This window comes from Salvelinus alpinus, chromosome 26, assembly GCF_045679555.1.
Source record: "Salvelinus alpinus chromosome 26, SLU_Salpinus.1, whole genome shotgun sequence".
Taxonomy (NCBI): domain Eukaryota; kingdom Metazoa; phylum Chordata; class Actinopteri; order Salmoniformes; family Salmonidae; genus Salvelinus; species Salvelinus alpinus.
The window spans coordinates 10,108,731-10,130,206 of NC_092111.1; the positions used below are offsets into that span (position 1 = coordinate 10,108,731).

The 21,476-nt window shown below is 43.4% G+C and overlaps 2 protein-coding genes across 2 annotated transcripts in view; both read right to left on the reverse strand.

The window, feature by feature from the left end:
* LOC139554622 (poliovirus receptor-like) overlaps positions 1-5,911 on the reverse strand; it is a 44,990-nt gene extending 39,079 nt beyond the window's left edge. The window contains exon 1 of the mRNA XM_071367582.1: positions 5,458-5,911. Coding sequence (XP_071223683.1) covers positions 5,458-5,542 — 85 coding nt within the window. The 5' untranslated portion in view covers positions 5,543-5,911. The remainder of the gene's footprint in view (positions 1-5,457) is intronic.
* Positions 5,912-15,295: 9,384 nt separating this feature from the next.
* LOC139554625 (transcription factor 19-like) lies at positions 15,296-20,490 on the reverse strand. The gene is made up of 4 exons (XM_071367584.1): positions 20,229-20,490; positions 18,109-18,728; positions 16,878-17,853; positions 15,296-16,674 (listed from the first exon to the last, which is right to left on the reverse strand). The coding sequence occupies exons 2-4, from the start codon at positions 18,365-18,367 to the stop codon at positions 16,359-16,361; spliced, it is 1,551 nt and encodes a 516-aa protein (XP_071223685.1). The 5' UTR covers positions 18,368-18,728; positions 20,229-20,490; the 3' UTR covers positions 15,296-16,358.
* Positions 20,491-21,476: the final 986 nt, after the last annotated feature.

Consider the following 21,476-nt stretch of genomic DNA (forward strand, 5'->3'; position numbering starts at 1 on the left):
GTAGGTGCAGAGATTGAGAGAATTTTTTTAGTAATCAAGGTGACAGATAGGGACACATTCAATACCACCTTGCATCTAGCTGATCTAAGGTGTAATCATTGGTCCAAATGAGTTTCTATTGGACAAATTCAGTTATTTTTATCCCAGTTTTGTTTCCGTTTAAGAAACTTTTTCAACAGAATTAGCAGAATGAATACACCCCTATCACCCGCACACGCAGTTCACTTTCATAGCAGCCACATACAAACAGCATGATCACTTTGCTCGTTGTATAATTCCTTCTCGATTCTGTCCTCCTCTCACCTTTTTCCTTTGATTGTGGACTTCAGTGCACAACACAACAGCTGTCTGTGACCAGGCGAGAAAACCTTTCCAAGCCAAACCTTCATACCATAACCACTACGCACAGTCTACATCGTTTTCACTATTAGCTAACTTCCTAGTCAGCATAGCTACTGGAACTAACATGTCAATAAACCTGCTACAATCATGCAGTACAGTGTACAGCAAGCAGTTACACCGGCAGGCCCCGGTGGCAATACATTTATAAAACCAAAAGCTTACCAAAACATGGAAGAGTTCCAGTGTTGGATAGCCTTAGCCAGCTAGCTAACATAGCACCCCTCTCTGTTAGAGCCAGGTGTTTAAACTAGCTAGCTGCATTCACTAGCTAATTAAGTGAATCAAATACCACAAAATATAGCTAGCTCTGATACGTTGGAGGACATCCTCTGGAAGTCATCTTAATTACTGTGTAAGTGTATGGAAGGGGGTGAAAACCATGAGCCTCCTAGGTTTTGTATTGAAGTCAATGTACCCAGAGGAGGACGGAAACTGGCTGTCCTCCAGCTACACCATATGTTACCCCAGGGAGTACTGTCGAGGCTACAGACGACTTTCATTGCAAAACAGTGTGTTTTAAACAATTACTTGGTGACGTGAATATATTTAGTATAGTTATATCTAAGAAGGATAACTTCTGAAAATGTTTTAGCATTTTTATGAAGTTCACTGAGGAGGATGGTCCTCCCCTGAATACGGCTATTTACTTACTTTTGTAGCTCTTTGTCAGACGCACGCTTTGTGTAAGTAGTGAGGCCTAACTGTCCTCTCAAAGTTTAGCCTGAAAGGATTTGAGAAATGTGATAGGTATTTCGTCAACCAATGACATTGGCCTACGTCTCCTCTTGCGCTGCGCACAACATCAGATCTCAACAACGATTGGAGAAATGTTAATCACCGGTACAACATCCTTATGATACAATATGTACAGTGCGTTCAGAAAGTATTCAGACCCCATGACTTTTTCCACATTTTGTTACGTTACATCCTTATTCTAAAATGGATTTAATTGTTTTTTCCCCCCCTCAATCTACACAGAACACGCCATAATGACAAAAGCAAAAATAACTTTAGACATTTAAGCAAATGTATTAAAAACAAAGAACTGAAAAATCACATTTACATGTATTCAGACCCTTTACTCAGTACTTTGTTGAAGCACCTTTGGCAGCGATTCCAGCCTCGAGTCTTCTTGGGTATGATACTACAAGCTTGGTACACCCGTATTTGAGGAGTTTCTCCCATTCTTCTCTGCAGATCCTCTCAAGCTCTGTCAGGTTGGATGAGGAGCATCACTTTCTCATAAGTGCAACGTGACTGCAAGAGACAGGTTGGAATGTCTGACTGAAATATGGGACAACTCTACTTTTTTTTCTAAATTTTGCGGTGTTTGAATTTGTTGATAAAATGCGGGAGATGATTGTTTGGTCGCGGGACACGGAACAATGGGCTGAAATGCGGGACTGTCCCACACAATCCGGGACGTGGTCACGCTTACTGGGAGGCTGTTTTGAGTTATTCCAGTCGTTCTGTATTCTAGTTGGATCAGATCATGCCCCTGTGTCTCATCAACGGTGTTCAGTGCCGTGTGCTGGATGATTCCGACAACCTCCTGTCAATGTGTAAGAATGTGCGATGCTGCGAACAGTAAGTCTCCTTAGCATGTGCTCACATCCCTTCTGCACTCCCGCTCACCAGTCAAACATTCTTAACTGTTTAAACATTTGTGTAGGCCTGGATTTTATACGCCAGGATCATCGGATTGGGCCTGCTGGAAATGGCATGCAAAAAAATGTAACGGAGCATACTTGAAAGAGAATGCATCTTATTAGCAACCTCTGCAGCAATCACTCACCCAGTGTGACAATTGGGTGCCTATAAATCACTCCCCTTGAAAGTAAAAGACCAATAGAAACATCTCAAGGTATTGGGGTCTCATCATCACATTTGCAAAAGCCTCTGCACTGAAAATAGACTCTGGGGTTAGACTGTCAGGCCTAGACATGCCTGTCCGTTTCATTTGCCAAACCCACTGGAAAATGGAAGCTAAATGTTTATCTTTTTGTTTGCTACCCAAGACAACAGTCATGAAAATGCATCCTGGCCTCAATGTTTTCTGTTTTTCCATGCATATCATTTCATTCCATTTTTGCTTTGATGCCTAGGGGTAAGGGAGCTGCACAAATTAAAATCAGAAGATGAAGTGGTAATAAGACCTCTTTAAGGGAAGCAACTAGATCCATTTTTGTTTAGTCTTCCGGTTCAAATTTTGCCTATAGACTCCACAAAAAGTGAACGGATACAAAAGTGATGGAAAACGTGACGGTGCTTAGCTCCTGTTTGAGCCAGACCAGAGACGGGTTACGACATCTACCATAAAGACAATTAACCACGTGTTTGCCATGCCTTTTAACAGCCAGACAGAACGGTCGCCAGGTCTGCAGAGACTACATGTTGTGATGAAGTGCTTGAAGGAGAGCACACTGAAGTGGCGAGGGCAAGCATTGTGCTGCAGCTGTCAGGCACAATTTTCAATCAACCCTAGAATTACTGAGGGATATAAAAGTAATTAATAAAGCTTGCGCTGGACCGGCGGGGGAAAAAACTATTATATTCTGTGTCTGTTTTACATTGAGAGGTGCTGTGAATACATTTTCACCCCGACACTGGTGGAGAGAGATGTTAGTGTGCAGTATGCAAATGGGAATGACATGCTAAACGCAGGGGAGTCGCAGGGAGCCAAGTCAGACATTCTGATTTAGACAGAGGGCACATGGAAGGGCGAGAGTTCTCCTAGCCCACTCAGAAATCCATCTCTTTAGCCTCCGTTTCATCTCAAACTGCAGGTGGGTGGAGGGGTTTGAAAGACTAGGAAAAAAAGGAAAAAAAATGGAAAAAAAACTGTAGGTTATCTGCCGCCATCTCGGTTGCATCAGCAGGAGGGGTTGACATAAACAACTTGTTGCAAACGATTTAGAAGTTACTTGGTGGAGGAGAGGGCGTTTATTTCTGGTGAACCCATCTCATTACTCCACCATTGCGCTATTCATTTATGTTTCTAGTTGCATGGATTACTCCTCTGCATGTCTTTATACATTTGTGAAGGTGCCGTTCTATTCCATTTGCCTGTAAGATTATCTGGGTTATTCCACAGTAATCCTTGAGACGGTTGACCGGCCATAAAAATAAAATGTATCATTTTCTTTTGGAATTGTTGTTATAACAGAGAGTAGGTCATTTTATTTTACCATGCCTGAAAACCTCTACATAGAAGACTGAGGAAATTAGGAAATTATAGTTGATACCTCCCCTTCAGCGAGAGGCATGGTTTGGGTGAGTTGAGGACATGCAGGAACTTTTACCTAAACATTTTCTGTTTGAGTCCCCCCCCCCCCCCGAATCTCTGACACACCACACGTCTATAAACAATGGGGCCCAGAACTCCGGTTGGAGAGGGAGGGGAAGGGGGGATATCGGACCAATGACTAAAGCTGCTCCAACAAAGGGCCAGGACAGGAGCTGGAGCAAAGTCTGAAAATAGGCTAGAAAGAGAGAATGGGCATACTGTGAAAGGGCAGGGATTTTTTTACTCTGGGTGGAGGTATTGGATGGGGGATTGGGGGGATAGAAGTTTGTTATGTTCAGTTTATTCAGGGTGCTTCGAATGTTGATTGAGCTCTGAAATCATAAACATTCAGAAATGTATCCAAGCAAGGAGACAGTCTTTTTGCTTAAATTCTACTGCAGGCTTTACAATACCTGTTTGCAATGAGGATTTGTATGGACATAAAAATTGCAAGATGGATTCCTAGAAAAGTGGAATTGTCTTTACGCTTACTAAAACATTACAGTACACAAAACTGATTTTTTTCCCCCCCACACCCCAGGCCCGAATTCAAGATGTATCAAACAGTATACTAGCAAAGCCACCAGACAAGATGGCCATCTCAATGCCCCAAATTAATGCTGCCACTCAGGAGTATCCATGACAACCAGCTCAAAATCTGAACTATAAACCCAGGCAAACCTCTACCCAGAAACTCTTAATATGACTAAAAGCATCAGGCTACAGTAAATGTACAGTAAACACAATTTACATAGGCCTATGGAACACTGTGCAACATGTGCAATCAACCATCAAAATCAATAAATTCCTCAAATCTAGTAGCTCTAAACCCTAACAGGCTCAAGACATCTATACTCTCTCTGGTCAAACACCAGTCCAACCTTAGGAGAAACCTTATTTTTCATATCCATGCTCAGGTTTTGGCAGTGATGAGGCTTGCAGTCAATGCACTCTTCAATTGTGCTGAATGCAGGTAAGTTCTTGGAGACATGACAACTGAATTGTTTATAAGGTTAAAATAACTAGTTCATATGCTATGTAGGCTACATTAGCCATCTTCATTTTACAGTTTTGAGGCTACAATAGATTGACATTTGGTTGGTAAAAACAGTAGGATAAATACACATGTAGGTAGAGTCCATTCTCGTTTTTTCCCTTGTCACAACGGACCAGTCAGTCAAACCACACAAAACGCTCATAACCAAGTGTCTTTGCTGACAATGTCTTGTAGCCTACAGCAACACCCTGTTGCTTTGTCTGACTTCATTTCAGTTCTTGTAAAATATCAGCTAGATCACTATTGGCTGAATGAAACTTGATCTGCGGATACCAACAAACAAAACAAAACAAAATCAACCGAGTCGGTGTCGAAACAGACCACGACTGGATTAAGGTGATTCGGAACAATCACACCTGCGCTGCAGTCTGCGCGCTCTGAGTAATAAATACCCCGGGAGGCCACACCTTGCATGCATAACATGGCGTACCGAAACTCGGGAGGAACCAGACGGTATTGTGTATAAGTCAACTTCCATAACAAGTCTTGCGAAATCCAATACCGCCACCTCTGAAATCATGTATGACCGTGTTGATGAGCCACACAATGTGCATGCGTTTCATATGGGACTGTGAATGGATCTATGGCACAGTTCGGTTGCCGATACCGAACATTTGAATGAACGTGACCCATTGAAACACATTAAGAAAACGTAAAGGTAATAAAAGGACTGGAGATTACAGAAAATAGGGTAAATGTTCATGGTTCTTACCTTGAATAATCAGAAGTATCCCTGCTGTCACCAACAAACTGTTTTTCATTGGTGATACAGGGCAATGTTTAGCGTCTCTCGCCATTCTTCTAAAAAGACGAGGTGGATATAAAATCCCCAACACCACACCACACCAGAACAGACTTAATATTCCTTGACTGATTGCTTCTCAATAAAAATATATAATAGGACTAGACCGCAAAACAGACCGGAGTCGGTAAGCTATAGGTTGGATCTTCAGTCAGACGTCGTATTTTCTCGATTTCAAATTAGAGTCGACTTGACAGTCACACAAAACATTCAAAACCCCTCCCCGTGTGGGGCGTACAGGTATGTCTCTGGTGTTCGCTAAATGGCACCAGAAAAAAGTAACACTCATGTTCGGTGTGTCGGTTATTTCCACTAAGCATTCGCACGCATTCTGAGTGGGGGATTGGTTGTGATGTCACAATATGCCGCCTAAAACCAGAGCCATATATTAAGGGTGCGTTCGTAAATTCAATCTGGAGTGCCAGAGTACACTCAGAGTGCCCTCTGGTCGTAAATTCAGAGCGTTGTCAGATTGTCCGTTCGTAAATTCATCAGTTATTCTGCGCTCTGACACACTCAGACGAGATTACTCTGAAATCGGAGTAGATAGCCAGAGTGAATTTACGAACGCACCCTAAAATAGTTAGGCCAACTTTTAGAATTGTGAATATTGTTCTAATTCTAGACATTCAATTGCATAGCATTGTTTAAATATTCTCCATGTAATGTTAATGGTAAACCAACATGGCTGCAATAGAACGTTGAAGTATCATGTTTATGCATCCTAATGCTCATTCTATACATTCCGTTTTATAGTCTTTTTTTGTATATTCCCATGTAATATTAATGGGGAGCTAAAATGGCTATCATAGAATGTTGAAGTGTCATGTAAATGCACATAATGCAGAAACCGCATTGGCCTGATGCCGCGTTCAAAAGAACTGGAAATTCGGAAATCTCAGACTTCCCGAATTCAAAGCGTTCAAGACAACTAGGAACTCTGAAAAAACGAGCTCAGATTTGGTATTCGGAGTATTCCGAGTAACTGGGGCTTTTTTTCTAGCGCTCCGACCTGAAGATCACTGACGTCATTATTTGACCTCGTTTTTTCCCGAGTTCCAAGTTGTCTTGAAAGCACGATGAACGTGTCTCTAATGGTGCTTTAATGACAACTGGGAACTCAAAAAAGAACGAGGTCAAATCATGTAGGCCTATCTTGTTATTCAATTTATTTCAACATTCTGTCATAAAGAGCACATGTTCAACTTAATTTAAAAAACACGTTTTCCCATCTCATGAGGTTACATTTAAAAAATGACTGTAGAAAGTGCATATTTATGTGCCAAATAAAGTAACAGGGTTGACGATTTCATCTTAAATCACCCATAAATCTTGTGATAAGGGAAACAAATGGAAGATTGTTGTGTGCAACAGGGATGGGCAATTGAATGCAAGCTTTAAAAAAATGTCTAGCCTGTCTAAGGGTAACATAGATGATGGATAACAGTTGTTATGCTGGACTCAATGGATTTTCCAACACAAAACACCAGAAAATTGTTTTAAAAAAGAGTAGAACCAGCTCACCTTCTTTTACACTATAATTTGACTGTTAGATGTCAAATGTTTCTTTTGAAAAAAATATTTAAAAACGAATAGTTTCACCATATTAAAAAGAGAGTTCAGTTAATATAACAGGGTTGGCCTTAAAATGAATCACTAATCACATGAAATGAATAATCATCTTCAGAAATGACTGTTCAAAGCAACAACATAACTAGGGATCTACAATGACGGTGGACATTTGGGAGAAAAGTTGGGGGTAAAGGGATTCAAATCTTCCCGTATGTCACCGAGGGTGCATGGAAGGGCATGTCAAAAGCCTTTGTTCATATACAAAAAAAATATTTATTGAATTCTCCATGTGGTATATATTAAAGGGCACTATATTGAATATAACAAGCTTTTAACATTTCTACTTAAAATATCAAAGGCACTCATTATTTTTATTTTTTTATCACAATAGAGAACATTCTTGCATATTCCGCTGACCTATATGGATGGTGGATCCATTTTCTGTCTATTTGTCTATACATTTTTCTCTGTAGGATATGGCATGAATGTTATCATAGTGCTAGACTACACAGAGGATAATTGGGCTATTTGGAGTGGGTGGGACCCATGATGAATATATCTATGCTGAGACCACAGGTTGAGAGGCAGCATAGATATCAAAATGCTTCAGTTAAAATGATCAGGTTGTGAAAAGCAGTGAAGTTTAGGGATTTTCCTACCACCAACACTCATTCCTATGAAACATGACATTCAGGAACTTCCCCAACTATTTCACAAGTATTCAGACCCTTTACTCAGTACTTTTTAAGCACCTTTGGCAGCCGTTACAGCCTCGAGTCTTCTTGGGTATGACGCTACAAGCTTGGCACACCTGTATTTGGGGAGTTTCTCCCATTCTTCTCTTCAGATCCTCTCAAGCTCTGTGAGGTTGAATGGAAAGTGTACCGGCACAGCTATTTTCAGGTCTCTCTAGAGAGAGTTAGATCGGGTTCTGTCCGAGCAGTGGCTGGGCAACTCAAGGACATTCAGAGACTTCTCCCAAAGCCACTCCTGCGATGTTTTGGCTGTGTGCTTAGGGTCGTTGTCCTGTTGGAAGGTGAACCTTTGCCCCAGTCTGAGGTCCTGAGTACTCTGGAGCAGGTTTTCATCAAGGATCTCTCTGTACTTTGCTCCGTTCATCTTTCCCTCGATCCTGAATAGTCTCACAGTCCTTGCTGCTGAAAAACATCCCCACAGCATGATGCTCCCACCACCATGCTTCACCGAATTGATTGTGCCAGGTTTCCTCCAGACGTGGCGCTTGGCACTCTACCATAAAGGCCTGATTGGTGGAGTGCTGCAGAGATGGTTGTCTTTCTGGAAGGTTCTCCCATCTCCACAGAGGAACTATGGAGCTCTGTCAGAGAGACCAACGGGTTCTTGGTCACCTCCCTGACCAAGGCCCTTCTCCCCCGATTGCTCAGTTTGGCCAGGCGGCCAGCTCTAGGAAGAGTCTTGATGGTTCCAAAATTCTTCCATTTAAGAATGATGGAGGCCACTGTGTTCTTGAGGATCTTCAATGCTGCAGAAATGTTTTGGTACCCTTCCCCAGATCTGTGCCTTGACACAATCCTGTCTCTGGGCTCCACGGACAATTCCTTCAACCTCATGTCTTGGGTTTTTGCTCTGACATGCACTGTCAATTGTGGGACCTTATATAGACAGGTGTGTGCCTTTCCAAATCATGTCTAATCAATTGAATTTACCACAGGTGGACTCCAATCATGTTGTAGAAACATCTCAATGATGATCAATGGAAACAGGATGCACCTGAGCTCAATTTTGAGTCTCATAGCAAAGGTTCTGAATACTTATGTAAATAAGATATTTCTATGAAACCTGTTTTCACTTTGTCATTATGGGGTATTCTGTGTAGATTGATGAGAATTTTTGTGGAAATAGTCAAGGGGTCTGAATACTTTCCAAATGCACTGTACATTCATTTAAATCCTCTGTTGATCAAATGTGGTATTGATTATAGGTTGGTGTTGTTCGTCCTTAAGTAATTTCCAAGATGTCACCTATTTAAATATTTTGCATAAACACACCTTCAGTAACCTTCTTATGTATAAATGTCGCTCAGAGGAGAATGTTGCCTCAGAATATGGCCCTGTGATTGGTGGTATGGCCATAAGCTGTGAGATACTTCTCTATCAGCAGTTCATTATCACAGTGGTCACCAGCTGACTCTTTGTCTTGGCAATACTCTCAATCAAACACTCAATACTGGTGGAGCATCTAAAACCTTCTGTCCTCTAAACTAGTGACCACCCCGTGTGAGTGTACACAGCATACAAATCACCAACTACAGTGTGCCATCTGTTGTCAGTTTGATGCAATTGCGGCCACATATATCACCTCGTGTTCAGGTCATCCTGGCCTTTGCTCCTCATTCTCCTTCCAGGAGGGAATATAAATCAACTCCCACCCCCTGACAGCTTGGACCCCTATTGTGTTATTTACCCAAGATGCTTTGGTCTACCGCTGGAGCCAGGCAAGCTAACAAAGTGCTCTCTCCCTTATTGTTTTCTTTATACAGGAGCCCATGAATTGTATATGTGGCCCTCTGTTTTCACTCCCATTCCAAGAAGCCACAAGGCCCATATGGTTTCCATGTGATTTGTGTGGATATAGATTCGTATGTTTTTCTTTGAGGGAAGGGGACCCGTAGGTTGCCAGATAATCTTTCAATCTGCAAACACATGGAGCGGTGGGTAAGAGGTGGCTGTCCATCACGATAAGGAGCCTGCTGACATGGCTGTGATTGGGGGTCGCAAACAGTAAACGGCAGGGGGCCAGAGCTGTGCCTGGGCAAAATGGAGGCAATGTTCACCATCACTCAACCGAGGGTAGATTGGGTTGGCCATATCATCTGCAACATCTAGCCAGTACAGATGTAGGTCAAAAGGGTCTTAATGCTTAACTTCAGCCCTGGGGTTTATTGGGGGTTTATTAGGGTTTGTGCTGGGGTTATCTCCATGGAGACCAAGGGGGCCATAAACAACAAAGTTAATACCTCCAACTACCACTGGAAATTAGTTCTGCTTGTGAACTTTAAACACTGAAATATTGCACTGTTCAATGGGTAATCTTTTTCAACTAATAAAATAATGTGTTTATCTGTCCCAAAGCTCTGCCAATTGTCTGACTGGCACTACTGATGGCTCGACCCAACATTCTGCAAGGAGGCTTCAATGAAAGACTAGTCCTTCCACTGTGACATACAGAGCAACAGAAACACCCTACCTACAGTATCTCTGGGAAACTAAAAAAACAAAAAGTTCATTTGGTAAAACCATGGAATCAAAAAAGATGACTACAGTAAATGCATCTAACGTTTACTAGCCTCTTCCATCTCCCCCTCTCTGTCAGACCTTTTCCGTGCCATTTGAGAAATTGCCCCTGTGGCCAAAGATCGGCTCAGAGGAATGAGAATGATTTAACAAGCTGCCGCTTAATGTGATTGTGTATCAGCCGAAGCAACACATTTAAGCGCTGTACATCTTAGCCGGTGGCAGCCTCCTTCATTTTTTGAAGCGTTGATCTCCCATCTTCCTCCTCTCTCCTCCTCCCTCCATCTTTTCCCTCCCCCTCGATGACTTCCTTCTTCCCCCTTTCTTTTCCTTCTGTCATTACTGCACCTGTACATAGCCCATCTATAATTTAGCCCAAACAACTACCTCTTTCCCTACTGTATTTATTTATTTATTTTGCTCCTTTGCACCCCATTATTTCTATCTCTACTTTGCACATTCCTCCACTGCAAATCAACCATTCCAGTGTTTTACTTGCCATATTGTATTTACTTCACCACCATGGCCTTTTTTTGCCTTTACCTCCCTTATCTCACCTCACTTGCTCACATTGTATATTGTAATGAAACAGCGGGGAGCAGGTCTCGAACCCTCGACCTTCTAGCCCGAGGTCCGGCGCGCTATCGACTGTGCCGCAAAAGCATGCTCAAAGCATGCTCAAGCGGCAGAGTCGATTTCCGCGCTTATAAACCCAGGGTCGTTACACTATAGACGTATTTTTCTACTGTATTATTGACTGTATGTTTGTTTTACTCCATGTGTAACTCTGTGTTGTTGTATGTGTCGAACTGCTTTGCTTTATCTTGGCCAGGTCGCAATTGTAAATGAGAACGTGTTCTCAACTTCCCTACCTGGTTAAATAAAGGTGGGAAAATAAATAAATAATAAAATAATTAGAGTTTACCCCTCTCCCTTTCCCCTCCCCTATTAGCTGAGCTGTAGCTAAGTGTCGGTTTGGTAAACGCACTCCAAGGGAGCAGCAGATAATACTGTTCGCTTTAATTAAAGACATTAAAGGGCTAGAGAGACATGGAGCCCCAGGGAGGAAGTGTTCTCACACCTCCTGAAATATTCTTAATTTCTTCCCCTCCCGCTCTCATTCTATCTTCCATTCTCTCCATCTCTCTCCCACTCGTTTCTCTTCCTCTATCTGCTTCTCTCTCGGTGTCTCCGCCACCTTCTCCTTGGTGTTCTCCGACTCGTGAATATCTTCATTAGTTTAGTACCGTGGACTTTGTTTACAGTTAATGAGTGTTTTCCCTGCTCATTTATTTCCAGTACGCTTGTTGCTGGATTTAAGAAACTGTGTGGGTTTGAGTTTCAGGCACAATGGTGGTAGCTGTGTGTTTGTGAATATATATTGAGGCCCATATGGGTGTGTGTGTGTGTGTGTGTGTTTACAGCTTCTGTGAGTTGGCATTTGTCTCACCTAAAGTGTAGGCTTTTGTCCTCATGCTGAGAGAGCCTCTCCTAGAAGGTGTTGTTGCATCTGGTCCGTCTTGTTTCTCCATATTTTGCCATTTTACACATAATACTTGTGCATCTGTTCTGTTCCCTGTATGCCGTCACTGGCTCCTGTTTGTTTGTCCGCTCATCCACTCCTCATCCACAATGCACAGCTCACACACAAACACAACGTCAGGAAGGCGCTTTCTGATTGTCTCACATCCGCTCAACACTGCTCCATAAATAGAAAACCGGCTCCCCAGGGGTGAAGACAATGTTTGGTGGACAGATTAAAGGGTGGAGAGCTCATTGAGTGAGGGGCTGACAGGCTAGATGGGTGAGACTGGTGAGATAAATAGTCCTGTTTCAATAGTCCTGTGTGAGAGGGCCTGTGGGTTTTACATCCCTTATGCTTGACTCATGTCCACTGCTTGGCCCCTCTGCCATGTGAAAGAGTAGGCCTTTTACTCCCATCACATATAGACTTAGCAAAAACAATTACTGAGAATGGATTGAGACAAGAAAGCTCATTTACTGTAAGCAGCAGTGCAGATGCAGAGCAAGTGTATCACATAATTGGCAGTTCAACAGACTTCACTCAATCACGTAAAAGACTTAAATCAATTAGAGAGAGCGAACCGATACAGCCTACTGGGAGGATGCTTTCTCTTTCTTTATTACAAGCAGTGGATTTAGAGAAAGTGTACCACGTAATTGGTAGTTCAACAGCAGTTTGCCCTTGTGGAAGACTAAGTGGGCACTGGTTCACATCCTACAATAAAGCCACCTGCCATTGCTACCATTTACTTTCCTCCACTGAGAAATAGCCGTGCTACCTGTGGGAGCCGTGGAATGTAAGAAAAAAGGAATTGTTTTGCATTCCCCAACACAGAACCTCGTAGGTGCAGTTAAATACAATCTTGTTTTGATGACCCCAGCAGTCTCCAACACAGACCCCCCTAGGTGCAGTTAAATACAATCTTGTTTAGAGATTCACAATAATAATGAACTGCTCTTGTGATGTTAACCCCACCACCCCAGATCACTCAAATACCAAGACGCTGGAGGGTTGATATAGCCAAATTGATTAGAATAATAATCAACTGCTCTTGTGATGTTAACCTCATAACCCCAGATCACTCAAACACACAGACATTACAGTGCAGATATAGCCCCATTTGTTTAGAGATTAGGATAGACTGGAGACTGATGGTTGTTCTGTTCCCCACCTGTGGACTGTTCAGAGAATGAAGCATGCCACCCACTGTGAGATGCTGCTGTGTGAGTGATGGCCTGTGTGTGTGTGTGTGTGTGTGTGTGTGTGTGTGTGTGTGTGTGTGTGTGTGTGTGTGTGTGTGTGTGTACGCACGCATGTTTGTGAAACAGAATTTGTGTGTGTTTGAGCCTAAGCATATGTGTTCTTATGGGTGGCATGACTGGTCATTTCATTAAATGCTGTGATAGCAGGATGTGTTGTATGCTTGGGCAGCGTGTTAAAGCCTCTCTGATGAGCCTAATGACCGATAGGCTGCCATTAAAGTGGCATGTCCAATTACCGCTACACTTACTCTCCCCTCCCTCTGACACCAGGGCCATCCATCAAAGACCAGACCATCAATGACCAGGCTTTATGCGACATAAAGCCTGGTCATGTGCGATGACCATCCCCCTACAACTGGCATATTAAGGAAAAGGAAAAAAGGGGGATACCTAGTCAGTTGTACAATTGAATGCATTCAACCGAAATGTGTCTTCTGCATTTAACCCAACCCCTCAGATTTATTAAATGTTTAATATGTGTTCCAGGCTGATTCGATCCCAAGTTAAGTATCTGACTACAATTTTGGTCAGCTCGAAACAGAGCCATGAATGTATGAATGGACTATCTCTATCCCATTGCCCGCCTGTGGTGATAAGTAATACATACATTCTCCCCTCGGTTCTGCTAAATGTGATTTATTTAAATCTTTTAGAATCATACTTTTATAACCTGTTGTTACAGGCCATGTTTTATTCATTATTGAGAAAGAGTTGCAACTTTGAACCGCAAGCATTATAGCCCAGCTAGTGTAATAATGCTATCAGACATTCATTTCCATGGCCCATTAATATTGTTTGAGTGTAATTGATACTCATTAAATTGAACACAAGGCTTATGAACAGTACGCTCATTGTGTTCCAGGCACTTACCTCTCAGGCTGTACTAGTGAGTAAAAGGGTTTTCCCTCCTCTCCTGACTGGTGCTGGAAGCCCACCAAACCAGGGTCAGGATGGGGTCGGGAGGAAATAGTAAGCGTCTCATATCCTGCGCTGAGGGCAGAAACAGGTTCTTGGGGGAAGTGGCAGCTGCTCCAGAGTGATCCCATTAGGCTTCAGTTAAGCCTGTGTGCCAGTCACACCACACCTCCCAGGAACCAGAGCACATATGGGCCAAACTCAGTTTGGCTGGGGTGTCGGACAATATGCTGTGCCAATAAATGCACTGTAATCCATCCATTCCAAGCCTATTTTGGCCCTCGCAGTAATTTCTCACCCGCATGCGTTCAAAAGATATTGAATTATCTTTGAATTGTGTAATGAAAACATATGATTTTCATTGAAAATAATTGGGAATGGCTGCATAAATATATCCAGACAGGTAGTTTTATACCAGACACTTTTAAGTGAAGTCAAAAGCCAGAGTTCACTTAAAAGAACAAGACAGCCCTCTGCTGGTAACAAACAATAACAATGTGAAATAGCTTTTTAGCTCCATGTTCTCATTACCACCCTCCCGATAACAGTACTGCATTTTCCCTCAGACTACAATTATCTGAGTCAAATAGATTTTCCCCTCCCTACCATCTCATCTCCAATCGCCTCCAAGGTTCCCAGAATTAACACTGCCTGTTGCTGTGGCTGGCCGAAAAAGTGTTGCCATGGAAACAGACAATGCAATACTCTCTCTTGAGAGTCGGGCAGCTTTTTTCTGCTCTATAATCTATTCCCCTGGCCGTCTGAGGCTGTCTGCAGAGATCTGACTTGGTATCACGTTAACCAGGGCTTTAGGGCACACCTCACTAACCTGAGAGAAGACGTACTCCAATTGGAGAAAGAACATCTGGATGAAAAGCTATTAGAAAGGCCAGAGAATGTTATCACGACTCACAACCCAGAGCCATAACTAGATGGATATGTACCCCAGAGGGCCGGAGTATGAGTCATTGGTAATATCATGGTGAATTGAAAAGAAGCTCACACTGGTGATCTTGATGCTCCGCAGAAGATCAATTAAATCTGTGAAGCTGCTGCGTCAAGATCACCAGTGTGCTGAAGTTTCTTTGCAATTTAGCACCGTTTTTAACCGCGCACCTGGTAATTCAATAGCCAATAGGTGTGTGTGTGTAACACTTTCTCAATACGACTCACAGTGAACAGACGGACTTGTGAACTACAGGTTGAAAAATATACTCCATCAACACATTTTATTTCTTCCCTAATAACTTTGAAGAGAAACATCCAAACGGTAACGCGCTCTCACGAGCTGATCTTATAATCATCAAAGTGAAGACAGTGTGAAATCTTTTGCGACCATACATCAGGTGTAGCAAACCCTCCTTCCTGGAGAGCCGGCTTTTACTCCAGCCGTACTGTGTCACACCTGGTTCAGCCAATCAATATCCCGAGGAGCAACTGGTGAGTTATAGTAGGGCTGGAACAAAACCCTGCAGGAGGTTGGCCGTCCCTGCGCTACAGCTGAAATCTAGTCGTGTTTTGGACAGATATGCATACATAGTTAGATATATAAATCGACGTCATCAGACAGAAGCACAAATTATGTCGGCATGTTATAGATCAATATCAACACAACGACAGAGTGTGAACGCAGAAAACCCACGCTCATCTTTTTGAGTAGACATCTTTACCGAACGGGATAGACTCAAGCTAAGCAGATCCTTGCTCGATTATTCGTATTGTGTGATGAGAGCATTGCGATGCATATTGTGTTACGGCAGATATGAATTTGGCGAATTCTCCAATACCACCTTCATTTAGCCCCATCAACAGCAGGGTTATTCACAACCCAATATGGAAGGACTTCATTCACAAAGACCTACAGTCTGTCACTGTAAGCCTACTCATTTCGAGACTTGTACTGTTCACCAGAGTAGCCTTTGTGCGGCTAAAATAGTTCAGTTCATATCAGTCCCCGGGGTTACCACCGCTAACCCAAGTTCTAGCTTTCATTGTATTCCTCAAACTGTTCCTCAACATCAGAGCTTGGATGAACACTTAGAAAAATGTCAGGTAAGGGAAGCCTCCAACCATTAGGTACATGACACCCATCCTACTGTTCATAAGAGCCTCAGTCGCAACTTTAAAAAACCTCCACGAACACTGTACAACATATATTTTCATCATACAACAATAAAATGTACTTTTCCCCCCATAATTCATTGTGGTATGATTAAGGCATTAAGTGTACTCTAGTGTAGGGGTCTGTGACCCACTCCTGCTGTATCAGCAGCAGCCACAGTGGAAGTCTGCGTTGGGGTCCAGCAGGAGGTTCTTGCGGTCGCAGTGCAGGCAGTCCAGGTGGTACCAGGCGTCGCAGTCGTCACACTGGACCCACTGCACCGTGTCCTGCTGGGGCAGGCGGCAGCGAGGCGCGGCACACGGCTCCACCCCCTGGGACACTCCCTCCACTTCGTCTTCTGAGGACGACGAGGAGGAGCTCGAAGAGGACGACGACGAGGAGGAGGAGGAAGACGAAGAGGAAGGAGGGGGAAGGGAGGGCCGCAGAGGAGGGTGCTTCCTTGGTCTGCCCCGCCGCTTGCTGGGAGGGAGGGAGAAGAGCGAAGTGTCACATTCGACTTTCAACGTATTCACTATATATCACAAAAAATACATATTTGAGAATGTGAAGAGAGAACGGAGCATATTCGTTTCCAGAAAAATAAAATGCACAATGAGAAATACAAATATATGATAGAGCAATGTCACTGTAGTTTGGATGCTGTCACATGAGGGCATTCTTACCCAGAGGTGATGTGAAATCTAGCAAACTGCCCTGCCCGTCCTCGATCCTCTTTGCAGATCCTCAAGGATGGAGACCCTAGGGTGTAACTCGTTCCTCCCACCACCATAGGGGAGTAAACTGGGGAGCTGTGAGCCCGTTGCCTTCCCCGCCCAGAGGATGGCGGCGAAAAAATATTCTGCTGGCGAAACACAGAGACGTTCACATTTGGGCCAGTCCTTTGATTGTTTGGGTTGATCTCCCGCCTCTGACTGATGTTGAAGGAAACATGGTTGAGTTTGCCGTTAGCGACGATGGTGTGACAGTTTGCGATCGGTTTGGGCACAGGCACGTGTTTCAGTTCAAACTGGCGTCGTACATCCTGGTCTGTTTTGGGTAAATGAGCATGGAAACCCTCAGATTCTGACTTGTAGAGGCGCCTTCTCTTCGTCCCACTCGGCCCGTCCTTCACTCTTCGGTGGTTCCCGGGATCGTCCGAGCTGTCATCCTCCAGAAGGACAGTGTGGGCTGACTTGCGCCTGCTCTTGGATGAGGGCGGGAGTGACTTGGATGAGGCCACAGAGGTAGTGGGTGGAAAGGGAGGAGGGGTGGAGGGCGGGACCAAGGATGTAAAGGGCAAGGAGGTGGAGCTTGTGTCTGTGATATTGCCATCACACCTCTTAAATGTCCAAGGAGTCCCAGTCATCTTGCTCAGGCTTCCGATGGAATTCAGAATGACAGTCGCCCTGTTGAGATCCAAGTTGGCCACCGCCTTGCGGTCCAGGCTCGTTCTGATTCGGTTCTTCAGGTCGGAGGAGAAGGTGCCGGCCTTTGGGATGGTGATGGCGTCAAAGTCCAACGGCCGCACGCTAACCTTCTGGAAGAGGAAGTAGAACTCTGGGCTCCCTCTCTCTGATTGGCCGCCGAAGGTGAGCGTGTCACCATCTGAGAGCACCCATTGGACATCTGGCTGCAGCCGGACCTCATTCACCCAGGTACCTGGCATGGGAAGGTGGAGGAGAATGCTCAGATGAAAGGCTAGTAGAATAGAATTTAATGAGACCTAAGGAAACTAAACACAAGTGTGTGTAGTTGTAGAATATGTTACAAGAAATTAACAAAATAAATATTAATTCCCTCCCAAAGATAGAATGACAGACACATCATATCAGACTACATCACAGTTATATGTCTCTGATGGTGATTCTTCGAAGAACGGTGTACTGTAATCATGTGGGATGGTGTGGAACTCACCATGGCTGCTCCGGTCTTTTATCTGCACTTTCCAGCCCCCCTCAGCTGCTCCCTCCGCCTCCCTTTCAGCATGCAGCTCGGCATGGATACGAGACACAGACGTTGAGTCCAGTGTGACATCACACAGCTCTGCCGCACGGCCCAGCCGGAACACCGAGTGGGTCAGCGCAGGCCGGAACGTGTACAGGTCCCGGGCTGAATCCGTAGAGGACAAGCCGATTCTCAGCAGCTGGAAACATGGCTGGACTCCGGACAGCATGGCCACGACTCACCGATGCCCACCCCAGTCAGTGACAGATACTTTCTTACATAGAGCCTTCCATTGCTTAAATAGCACTTAAGTCAGTGAATGTGATAACAAAAACTGTAATGTCTGTAATGCTGGTAAAAGCTTTGTTCTTAGTATGTTGCGTAGAATGAATTTGAACAGATTTAACATTCAAACAATTGTTTTAATAGTAAAACGTATTGGATACAATCTATAACCTGCACGGTTATTTGCTGAGTAATGTCACCTAAATATTAGTTGTAATACCGTGTACATTTGACTAAGCTAAGTAATTCATAAATAGACACGTAAAGGCTGGGAGCTAGAGCTGGCAGCTTGAGGTGGGTTCAACCTGAAAAGACAGAAGAGGGAACGTTTGTAAGACAGAATGCTCATATGACTCACTCAGCCTGTCTACACCTTAAATAGTTAACTCATTTATATTGCTAATATAATCAATTATGACAATTTCATATTTGACACAAGTGATCAATCTATGGATTGATGGCAATGTAGCATCCTATTGCCTAGTGATGGGGAGAAAAAAGTATATCGTTACTACTTTGGACGATATTATATCGATACTTTGACTCCAAGTATCGATTTGGAAATCTACTCTTTGCTAGGTAGTGTTAGCTAGCGCTAGTCGGCTGTACCTGTGCCAAAACTCTGGTAGAGCATTTTTTATCCTATAGCTTGTTCTCCATCTTTATAACTTGAGCCGATTTTCAAAACTTATTGCCACGACTGATCAAAACCAATTGTCTCATGCTCTTGTAACAGTATAACTTTCAACCGTCCCCTCGCCCCGACACGGGCGCGAACCAGGGACCCTCTGCACACATCAACAACGGTCGCCCACGAAGCATCGTTACCCATCGCTCCACAAAGGCCACGGCCCTTGCAGAGCAAGGGGAAACCCTACTTAAGTCTCAGAGCAAGTGACGTAACTGATTGAAACGCTACTAGCGCGTACCCGCTAACTAGCTAGCCATTTCACATCCGTTACACTCTCTGCAGAAGACATATAGTGAGCAATATGTTTGGAACATCGAATCACAATACATATCGTATTTGCACCTAAGTATTGTGTCGTGAGGTCCCTGGCAATTCCCAGCTCTATTGCCCTATCTGGCCCTTTTGTAGGCCAGCAGATCAATTTCCAAAAACGAACACACACACTTCCAAAAATATATTTTAGGAACTCAAATCGGGATCTCAGCTTACTGTTGAGTTAGAAAACACAGATGCAATTCGAAATGTGGTTGCGCATCAGCAGTTTCTCTTGTTATGTCAGTCAGAATTGCAGAAAGGCTTCAGACAGGCCCTGATCACTGTGTCCTCTCATGATGAGTTCAGATTGTGGCCCCCATCAAAGTTTCCCATAGCTGCACTCTGTATCTCAGAAAAGTTGCATAAATTAAAAATACGCAACAAAATAGACTTTTACATGTAGTTGAATTGTAGGTACTACCTTGCCGTTGTGAGCATTCACCAATATGATGCACATTGTTCTATGAAAAACGAACAAACTGCATGTAGCTAATAGCTAACGTTACTGTATGCCTGACAGTGCTGCTGATTTGCTAGTGTAGCACAAGGCTCGTGCGGTGAAATTACACAGGGACAAAGCAGTGGGCAACAAGTGTATCACTTTTGTTAGGTAACTAGCTAAATTACAACGAATAGTTTTGCCAAGATGACTATGCAAATGTCAACAAACTAAACCATCGTTACACCGATTAAGAGGTGTATCATATTAAGATGTCAAAATACACTACTCGGAAAAAGCATTTCACAATCAAGGCGTAGACAGCCGGATAGTTCCTGTAATCCACATTGAAAGTCATACCTCCACAAAAGTGGCTCGAATCTGCTGCACTTGAATTCTTATCCACTATCTAAATATGATGCTAACGCTGCCGATTGTTTAAAACTGTCTATATACTTTAGTCTTTTGATAACTTATGTCCAATTTAAACGTCGTTGTTTGCTGAACGGAGATTTTCGCGTTCTTTTCCCCAGGAAGTCCTTTGAAATTTGGCGCGCCATCCAGGCTTCCTTGCGCTTGATTCACGCCATTTCCGCCCGCCTCTGTTCTGTCACTCACAGCTATGGCATAGTTTTAATTGAAACAGAGTGGTACTGTAGCTACCTTGGCCAGCTATTACATATGAAACTCGCAGGTAAGGTGTAGGTGGTTAGTCAGTTGATAGGCTATGGTGTCTGTTGATTTCAGAGTTTCCTGTAATTAAGACAGGAAATTATCAAAGAAAAATAAATTGATAAGGTAAGGTTTTTAGAGCGTTTCATACCGTGTGGCTTCCACCTTAGAACAGTGCACTGCAGCACCTGCAGTAGCAACATATTGTAGGCCTACTACACCAGATAATGTGATATAACTAAAGATTGTTGGTGTCCATTACTGAACGTTACAGGTTTGCCTATACCAAACAGCGCCATAGATTTAGCATCTAATCTGCAACTCCCTTTGTTCTTGATTCTAGAAAACAGTTTCTTATACACGACGTATCCAGTTGCAGGTGGTTCTACAAAAAAAGCAGCACAAACGAAGGTTCCTTGCCATCTTAGCCGCCGCACATCTAGAATTTCCCAGCATCTTTGTCAGAACAAGTCCTTTCTATGAGACATGGCCACATGTAGAAGTAGGTGACAGGGCGACTAAAACAGATGCATGCAGTAAGCATATCTCACTCGATACAAAACATGTATTTACTATCTTCCTGAGTTTTATATGGTGTTTGTAGAACCACCTGCAACTGGATACAGACATTTTATAAAGATAACTGTTTTCCTGAATCGAGAACAAAGAGAGTATCACCAAATGCAGGTTAGTAGAAAAATTGTTGTTGAAGTTTTGTATAGGCAAACTTATAACATTCAGTAATGGACACCAACAATCTTTGGTTATATCACATCGTCTTGTGTAACAATCTGTAGATACACCTCCAGTAGGCCCTAGGTCTACACGTTACAGGAGGAATCTCGATTCACTTCCAGAATTTGACTTCATTATGGAAATTACTTTCCCAACCCTCCAACACTAAGAATGTTCCCTAGTGAGTTTACCTCAGCTCAG

Bases quoted from the DNA above. Each gene is read 5' to 3' on its own strand.
- LOC139554625 (XM_071367584.1), bottom strand. From the start codon at position 18,367: ATGCTGTCCGGAGTCCAGCCATGTTTCCAGCTGCTGAGAATCGGCTTG. The intron at 17,854-18,108 runs GTGAGTTCCACA...TTCCCATGCCAG, and splicing joins AAAAGACCGGAGCAGCCATG to GTACCTGGGTGAATGAGGTC. The intron at 16,675-16,877 runs GTAAGAATGCCC...CCTCCCTCCCAG, and splicing joins AGATTTCACATCACCTCTGG to CAAGCGGCGGGGCAGACCAA.